Source organism: Penaeus japonicus, unplaced genomic scaffold (assembly GCF_977035675.1).
Source record: "Penaeus japonicus unplaced genomic scaffold, GWHDUDI00000001_assembly GWHDUDI00000018, whole genome shotgun sequence".
NCBI lineage: Eukaryota > Metazoa > Arthropoda > Malacostraca > Decapoda > Penaeidae > Penaeus > Penaeus japonicus.
The window spans coordinates 1483649-1493384 of NW_028234420.1; the positions used below are offsets into that span (position 1 = coordinate 1483649).

At 41.3% G+C, this 9736-nt stretch overlaps 1 protein-coding gene across 1 annotated transcript; it reads right to left on the reverse strand.

The window, feature by feature from the left end:
- Window positions 1-5686: 5686 nt before the first annotated feature.
- Window positions 5687-9452, reverse strand: LOC122246089 (uncharacterized). Its single transcript, XM_043004400.2, has 2 exons — window positions 9240-9452; window positions 5687-7102 (listed from the first exon to the last, which is right to left on the reverse strand). Exons 1-2 carry the CDS (start codon window positions 9255-9257, stop codon window positions 6194-6196), a joined length of 927 nt encoding a protein of 308 aa, XP_042860334.2. The 5' UTR covers window positions 9258-9452; the 3' UTR covers window positions 5687-6193.
- Window positions 9453-9736: the final 284 nt, after the last annotated feature.

Consider the following 9736-nt stretch of genomic DNA (forward strand, 5'->3'; position numbering starts at 1 on the left):
GGGATGATCACGTGACCAAGCAACGGCCAGCAACACTGCTACTCTCCAGTGGCATCGTCACAGGAGTCACGAGGTCACGAGTCGTGTCTTTGTCACCTCTTCAGCCGCGATCGCCTCCTGAGCGCCCCGCATGCCCCCCCCCCCCCCCCACCGCTCCGTTTCCCGAGGCACCGCCGGTTTTCTCACACTTATAACTCTTAAGCCAGTTTCCCTGATCTCTCTCGTTACAGTTTAGGTTCTCTCGAGTGACCCTAGAAAGCGGCGCGTGGGAGGGAGGGGAAGGATGAATGAATAAAGGAAGGAAGGAAGGAAGGAAAGAAGGAAGAGTGTGTCGAATTTTCTGGAATCTGTTAACGGTCTGACAAATTAAAAAAAAAAAAAGCCACGTGTTCCACTTTTTTCTGAGCTATGAGAGCCTAACCTAACTTATTTCATGAAATCTAACCAAGATTTAATCTTTCTTAATCTAACCTTCCTTAACCCAACTTAACCGAATCAGACCCAATCAAACTCAACCTAACTAAATCTTTGCTAACCTAATCAAAGCGAACTTAATTCTAATCTTAATTTGAAAAAAAAAAAAAAAAAATGCAGATGACTAAGAGATTGGATAAACAAAAATCCAAAAAATCATCCATGGTTCTAGAATCTTCCAGGAGAAAAAAAAACACTCGGAAGAGAGGAGCTTTTTGAATTTAATATCTCATCCACAGCTTTTCCGAAAAAACAACATATAAATCTTTTATCGGAGATAGTATTAGTAATAAATCCACTTACCTTCAACTGAAATTTTAACCTTCAAAACCTTCTTGCGGGACAGTTGAAATTTGCGTCTTACTTCCAAGGCTTCCCTGACGAGACTGGATTTTTGGCGCCAAGAAGAGGGGCGTCGACCGGCCGCCGGATTTTTTCGTTTTTTATTACGTATTTCTGTTGATTTATATATCGGGTTATTAATTTATTTCACATTTTTTGGGAGAAGGTAAGGTTTCGTTTGGTCATTATTATGTGGTTGGATTTTTTCTGGGGGGAAGGGTGATTTATTTACCGTTTATCTATTTATTTTTGGCGCCATTTTGCAGCCGTTATTTTGAATTTGCTAGATTTTTTTTTTTCAAATTCATTTTATTTCTTATTGTTTCACTTAGGAGGGGCGTCATATGGCAGGTATTTTCACTTTTTTCAGATTGATTTTCCTTTTTTTTTTGAGGAGGGATATATTTCTTATTTATAGTTAGGCCTGATTATGATTTTGTACATAGTGTTTTAACTATCCTCAATGTTTTATTCATTTGATGATATAAAACTAACTAATTCATCTGCACTTGTGGTAACTTTGATATCAGTGTCGTAAAATTCCCTCATCCATTTAATTTAATGATTGAGCGTATATTTGAAAATCACATAAATATTTGACGTAAAGTCGCGCCTAAATTTCCTGTCACATAGCTTGTAACTGTCAAAACTATTTATTCATCTAAAAGGACATTTTAGAGAATTAAACAATTATTATTATTAACGATATCATTGTTGTTTTGTCGCTCTTATCATGATTATCATCATAGTTGTCATTGTTGTTACTATTATATCAATGTTTGTCTTTGTTGCGTTGTGCAATTGTTCTTATTATATTTAGTATTATCTCGATTACTATTACTATCATCACATTGACATGAATATTGCTTTTATTATGATGACGATATATATGGAAAATGTGCAGAGAAAAATGAAATGAAAAGAGTATTTCGTTACAGATAATAAGGTTAGACAGCTGACTCTGGAGAAACTTTCTTTCTTTCTTTTTTTATCCATCCCGAATTGAGAGTGATTCCCCATGTGTACTGGGTAGAAGACAATGTGTTTCATAAAATGTTTTTCAATTTTCCGGGTATGTGTGAGTGTGTGTGTGTGGGGGGGAGGGGGGTTTACTACACCTGAATATACTCCTAAATAACAAGAGATTATAAATGTTTTTGCTAAAAAGTATTACATGTACACAGGTAGGAAGGTCCAATCCGTGTAAAGACAAAAAAAAAAAAATACTGACATTGGTTTACAAATAACGGGTGTCATGATATTTCGCAGGTTAAACCAGTGTTATATGAATCAGTCAAATAAAATTCTATCTTTACCTTTTTCAGATGTAAGTATTCTCCCTTTGTACTTTGATTATATGTTCCAGTAAATATAACATATTAATATTGAGCAGAGAGACAGTCCTTTAAGCTTTTTAAGCTTTTCTTTTACAATACCAGGTTAGGCTTCCCGCCAGGAGGGTAAGAGAGAGAGAGAGAGAGAGAGAGAGAGAGAAAGAGAGAGAGAGGGAGGGAGGGAGAGAGAGAGAGAGAGAGAGAGAGAGAGAGGGTGAGAGAGAGAGAGAAATAGATAGAGAGAGACAGAGAGAGAAAAAAAAATAAGAGAGAGAGAGATGTGAGTGCTCCACCTCAGTACTATACTTTAATGTTTCAGCACATAGATTATCTTGATAGTGAGCAGAGAGACAGTCCTTTAAGCTTTTTAAGCTTTTCTTTTACACGACCACTTGTAGGTTAGGGTTAGAGTGTGTATGTATATGTGTGTGTTTGTAAGTGTTTGAGTGTATGTGTGTGTTTGTGAGGGTGTGTGTGTGTATGTGTGTGTGCGTGTGTGTGTGAGCGTGTGTGTATGTGAGCGTGTGTGTGTGTGCGTGTGTGTGTGTGTGTGAGCGTGTGTGTATGTGAGCATGTGTGTGTGCGTGTGTGTGTGTGTGTGTGTGTATGTGTGTGCATGTGTGTGTGTGTATGTGAGCGTGTGTGTGTGTGTGCGTATGTGTGTGTGTGAGCGTGTGTGTGTGTGTGTGTGTGTGTGTGTGTGTGTGTATTTGGCTAATATGTTGCTTAGAGGTGATGTTTTTCCTTTGTGACATGACCAAGAACCGCCGTTTCTAGAAGGCTTCATGAAGATACGTTGCATGACAACAAGAGGAGATTCAATAAACTCAATAGATTTTCTAGAAATGAAATAGATGATGGTGATAGTAACGATAATAATGATAATAATGGCGATTATGATAACAATCTGATAATAATGATTGTCATGTGTGTGTGTATTCATATATTCATATATATGTATATATATATATATATAATATATATATATATATATATATATATATATATATATATATATATATATATATATATATATATATATATATATATATATGTGTGTGTGTGTGTGTGTGTGTGTGTGTGTGTGTGTGTGTGTGTCTGTGTGTGTGTGTGTTTGTGAGTGGTTGAGTGTGCTCCTATACTGCCACGCCGTTTCGCTGCCATGCACCACTTTACTGCCATGTTGGTTTGCAGGACCTATTGTGATTTTAGGGATTGCTTTTACTTCCCTAGCATGCTGGCTGTAATTAAAGAGTCCGTTAGCGCTCGTAGATCCTGCCAGAAACGTAAAGGTTTGGCTTACCATTCTCCCCTTGCTTCTGCACCACAGGCCACTTACCCACTGGAAAGGGTATCTGCTGACCTTATGGAGCTGGGAGTGACCTCTTAAGGTAATAAATGTGTTCTAGAATTTATTGACCAATTAACACGCTATGTACAGTGGCCGGGAATTTAAGAACAATTTATTTAAAAGAGTGTGAGTTGGCCAGTATCCAGACTACTTTCACGGCTGCGTCCCATCCCCATGATGATGGGACGTTTGAACGCACGAACCGTGTGGTGAGGAATGCCTTGGCGACTCTTCTAGAAGCCTCGTTTCTTGGGATGGGACGAATTTCTACCATATGTTCGATTGGTCATTGGCAGTGCGGTGCATCGATCGGTAGGTGATCGCCTCTCTAGCTACTGACTGGACACAATGGCACTTATCCTGCTGGCAATACTGACTGTGAGGAGACTGGCCATGAGGCAATACAGTCATTTTCTGTCAGATTAAAGAGAGCCAAAGCGATTGGTGTGGAGACTTCAGTGCAGGCCAGAGAAGGTTAGGCTCAGGGACTATGATAGGCCTACCTAATGATGTAACATTATCATGGCGGCACTTTCATAAGAGCTTTACCTTTATATAGGATGAACACAGTTAATGCCCTACACTAATTCCAATCTCTTGCAGGCGCGATGTTTCCTGCGCTTTATGTCCATTATAGTCCGTCCACAGTGTGCAGAGCCGCCCTTCCGGAGGTTCGTGGGCGGTCGTGGTGACCTGAGAAATCTTCCGAGCCGAGGATCCGGTGGTGTGGCCTTCGCCCGACCCCTCTCGTCGCCACTCTGCTTGCCCCTACGATGCTGCATGACCCCGTCTGCTCAGCCGAGAGTGGCTGGACCGGGTCGCCTACTAGGGTCCTCAGAGTGAGGCAGTGGCCGTTCTCTGTGCGTCGAGGCCGAAAGGGAGTCGTTCGAAGGCAGGCGGGGGGGAATTTTCCCTGACATCAGGCGGGTCATCCCGCAGAGTTCGGGCCGCCAGTCCCCTGACGTCACTGACGAATCTACGGACTTCTCTGTCCTGCAAGATGATTTGGCTTCGCTGTTCCGTGTGTGTACGTGTGTTTATTTTGATAAGGGTAAAATTTCCCTTTGACTTACCTACCTACTCTACACAACATTTATACATTACTTACCTTATATTCTGCACTTACCTTACCTTGATCTTGTCTCTTTTCCTTGGCTAAAACATCTTACTTTCATTTGTCATCTGTTTATCTCTTCGTGTTTTCTCCCACACGGATTCCTTCTTCCATTTTTTTCCTGCTTTCCTGTTTTAAGTCTCTTGTATCCCCATTTTTGTACGTTTTATTAATCGTTTTATTTGATATATCTTAAGTTTAATCTTATCCACAGCTTTTACACTTCTGAATACAAATATATTGAATTATGGATAGAACGCCATAAGCGCCGGGAAATAGGTCAAGCCAGGGCAAGTAACAGGAGAGGGTTCTTAGGCTTGTGAAGTGAAAGACGATCTTTTGGATTATTAACCAGCTGGCAGTGTCTCGTGCTCGAAAGATTTTACCTTTTGTTTTACCAAGTAAGTGTATGGTGTGTTGCTCTTGTATATTGGTTTTGCTTCGAATGATTGTGTTAGTGAATGTATAATATGGATGCTCCCCTTTTTATGATGACTTTTAAGTCAGCCGGTTGAGTTTTATTTCAAATGGTGGCCACGGAATATGTATGTGGACATCTATTTATTATTTTTCTTTCACCCGAGAGTCATCTATGATGCGCCACACCCACACTGATAAGGTGACGCTTAGTTGGGTACCACGCTACCAAACTTAACAAAAATAATAACTATACGGAGCTTGTAATTAGCCACTACAACTATCTCTCGGAAGTACTACAGAGGATCCAGTGCTGGCAGATGGACTTGGAGTGCACCGGCTTCAGGGAATAACTTTTATTCAGCAGTAGGAGGCGTTACATTTTCACCTCATTGCACTGGGGGCGGAAGAACAAGCTGGCAAGCTCAATGATGACTTAGTGAACTCTCGGCTTGGCGAACCCCACCACCTCGTTGCTGAGAAGCACCAAGGTGCTGGGCTTCGCACGCATACACATATGCTGTATGTTAGCTTTTCCTTCATGTGTCTGTTTAATTATCATCTTTTTAAAATCTAATTATAGTTGTTTTTCCATGCGTGTGGATTCTCATCTGCGTCAGTTCATTCCAGTAAGGTTAGAAATAAAGCCCAAAAGACATTTTAAGCATAAACCTTTATTATTGAGAAAAAGGAACACTTTCAATCAATATTCAAAGAAACCATACATATGTTGATTCACAATTTCCGTGCATTTAAGGATTCCACAATCCTGATATCACCACACTTGAGAAATGAAGAACAGCAAAATGATAAATAAAATATAAGATAAAACAAATCGGTACTTGATGAAGCAAATGTGATTGACATAAATACGCAGACATATTTCACAATGCTAAAAACGGACAAAAATCAATTGAATAGCTCTTGCTCCTCTTACTGAATTCATCAGACCTTCCCATAAAAAGTCGCAGTTCCCAAGCAAACGCCAAATCACCAAAGGAGAATGGAAATAAGAAAAGAGAAAACTTCATTTCAAAAGTCGATACAAATAATGGGAGATCCTATATATGGGGAGACTTGATATTGAAAAAGAATGGAGGTAATCACTTTAAAAAATAAAGATATACTAATCATCCTTCTCGTTTAGGATATTCCATAAGCTTAGTTACGCGTTTCATCGCCTTCTCCTCCAGAAACCGAGTCATCCTCAAAGGTTCCTCCTCCTACCCTACTCTCTGCCGAATCCTGCTCTTGCTTCTGCTCCTGTTCTTGCCTCGCGGATTCAGCACCTGTTTGTTCCTCATCCTTCAATCCCGGCGATTTCTCGACGTCAGAGCTCTTTTTATCGCTGTCTTTCTTCTTGGCAGTTGCTAACGACGTCAGGAAATCCAGCGGATTGGCTTTCAGCGACTTCCAGTCCTGCCAAATTTCTCCCAGGCTGGAAAGCATACTGCTGAAGTCACTTGTATCAGTGATGCTGCTGTTGGAATCAATGGAAATTCCCAGCGCCATTCTCAGAAACATGGCCAGTTGTAACATGTCCTGGAGCATCGTCTTGTTGAGCGACTCGGTTTCTGCAGAGCCACTGACCTCGCTTGACCTGGGTCCTACTGAGCTCTCCCGAGAGCCCTCCTCTGACGTCATCTGATCGTCGCTGTGCGTAGACTTCTGTCCGACTGGCCACATTTTCATAATGATTTGGAGCATCTTATCGAAGAGAAAGTGCAGTAGCTGCTGGATGTCCTTGTGTATCCGCTGTGCCATTTCCAGGCACGGGGGCGATCCTGAAGAGTCCCTTGATTCTGTCCCCTCAACGCCACAGTGGAGTCTTGCTGATTCTTGAAGCTGAGATTCTGATGTTTCTCTCTCGCTAGACTGGCTTTCTGCTGCCCCATAGTCTTCTGATTGGACCTCTGCTGCCGCCCGCTCTTTCGGCTGTGCTTCTGACATTCCATGCTCTTCAGATTCAGCTCCCCTTGCCTCCTGGTCGCTGACTGCTGACTGCTGTTCCTCGGAACCAGCTTCTCCTGACACCACCCGCTGTTCGTCACGCTCGGACACCGTCAGTTTCTGTGGACAAAGTGAGAGTAAGCGGGACATTCATATGACCAAAAAAAGAAAGAAATTGTGAAACAAGTATCCAGATAAACACACAAAAAAGTGAGAAACACACACAAAAGAAAAAACCGGTGAACAAAAGAGTCTGACCAACAGTCTGTCTGAATCTCTCATGTAAAGAGACAGACAAACAGACAAACAAAAGAAATGGTAGCAAGACATAGAGACAGAGATAGAGAAGGGAGGGGAGTGGTTACTTGTAGATAGATAGAGGCCACGAATACATATATATATATATATGTGTGTGTGTGTGTGTGAGAAAAAAAACAATATAAACAAAATGGGTTAATTGCAAAATGAAACATTTTCGTTATCCAGGAGGATTTTAAAACTGTTTTTGTCTCAATTTGCAATATACCTATTTTGTGTGCATTAGTATTTTCTGCTACTCTTTTGTCACGGTAGCTTATTTTGTCATCCTACACGCACACACACATGCACACGCACAGACACGCATATGCATATATATGTATGTGTTTGCAATAGTGCAATAACCATTTATATATATATATATATATATATATATATATATATATATATATATATATATATATATATATTATGTCTGCCCTAATTGATATTATGTCCATCGAATATAATTTTCACATGCATACTTTGCTATTGCTTTCTATAAAATGGAATCGTCAATGTAATTTGTATATTCCATGTCATTCTAGTTGTTATACGTATCCTAACACTTACACAAATATACATACATATACATACGCTCGTTGCTTTATCTGTATACTCTCTTTCTGTCACGTCAGACATACCAGTGTTGCTTTGTCTTTCCCTATGTATTGGTGCAACACTTCCCTCATCACATTCCAAATGTCACGTCACAAGAAAACATGCGATTCACAAATTCTCAGACAAATCATACGTTGTGGTAGACAGTCTCCTCCCGGAGAAAAGAGGAGCAACACCTCGATCCAACATACGACTGTTCAAGCTCAAGCAATAACCATGAAAGCTGGGTATCATTGGATAAAGACGCAACTACACGTAGCGAAAAAACAAACCTTTCGGCATGACGTAGTTTTAATTATGACGTAACATCATAAAACCCTTTTCTTCCGGAAACGAAAAATAATCGGGGTATATTATTTTGAAAATAATTAAAAAACGAGAAACGGGAGAGAAGGGTGGGTCCAGGGGGGGGGGCAAAGCCCCCTCTTTGACTAGGGCAGGCTAAAATCGCTCAGTGAAAATGAACCTGCCACGCAGTGGCTTAAGAAGGAGGGGTCCAGGGAGGGGGCGAAGCTCCCCCTTGGCTAGGGCAGACCTAACTAAAATCGGTCAGTTCCGTGGTCGGTGGTTGACATCCGATTTGAAGTTACAGGCCACGCAGTGGCCTTAAAAGTGGGGGAGGTCCAGGGGGGGAGGGCGAAGCTCCCCCTTGGCTCGTGCAAACCTAAAAACTAGGCCAGGTTAGGTTAGGTTTATGGGTTGGGTTTTGATTACGAAAAAAACGCTAAATTTCCCGCCAAAAATCGCTTAGTTCCGTATCGCCGGTGGCGCGCGTGTAGCGAGGGAGGGGGTGTAACTCAGCAACGAAAGGTTTCCGATGGAAATGAGCAGCGAAACTGTACAAAACAGAACGAAAACTACCAGAAAAATATCGTGTCGTGCCTAGAGGGTTGGTTGCGTCTTTATCCAAATTTACCGAAAGCTGTTTCGGCCACATTCTTCACACCCGAAGCTACGGTACCAACTTTCATGCAGAGTTCCAAACAGACCATTTTTAGTTTATATATTCATATAGAGAGAGGGGGAAGGAAAGGCAGAGAGAGAGAGAGAGAGAGAGAGAGAGAGAGAGAGAGAGAGAGAGAGAGAGAGAGAGAGAGAGAGAGAGAGAGAGAGAGAGAGAGAGAGAGAGAGAGAGAGAGAGAGAGAGAGAGAGAGAGAGAGAGAGAGAGAGAGAGAGAGAGAGGGAGGGGGGGAGGGAGAGGGAGAGGGAGAGGGAAAGGGAGAGAGAGAGAAGAAGAGAGAAGGAGGGAGGGTGGGAGAGGGAGAGGGAGAGAGAGGAATTACATTGTGGAAAATAGAATATAAACAACAGGATCAAGGAACCCAGAGCTAGCCTAACCTTGCCGTCTCCTTCCATCTCAGCCGAGTCTCTTCACGCCGTCAATTGCTGTTTTTTCCAACTTCTTTTCTCAGTACTAACTTAATCTTCTTCTCTTCTTTATTTCCTAGCCTTCTTGCTCATTCAGAGGCAAATCGAGAAGAAATTGGGAGGAGAAGAACTTCGCACATCTCACTTCCGCCAAGGTTCGTCGCCAACTGCCGCTCGAGGACTTTCGGCGGGAAAATTTCGCGCCAAAAAGGGAGTACTCTTATTCAAAATGGTATGACTATAGATTAAATATCTTTAAAAAATGTGGATAAGGATAACAAGAAAATTTAGACAAGGGCTAACCTAAGGAATGGTATAATAAGATGAAAGAATAAATGATAACAAATCCGATATATACACTTTTTAAAAGATGCTCATTACGGGAGGAAATAAAAGAAATATCTAACATGGACATGAACGACGGAATAAAAATTCAAATAATGATCAGATATATTTTTTTCATAAAA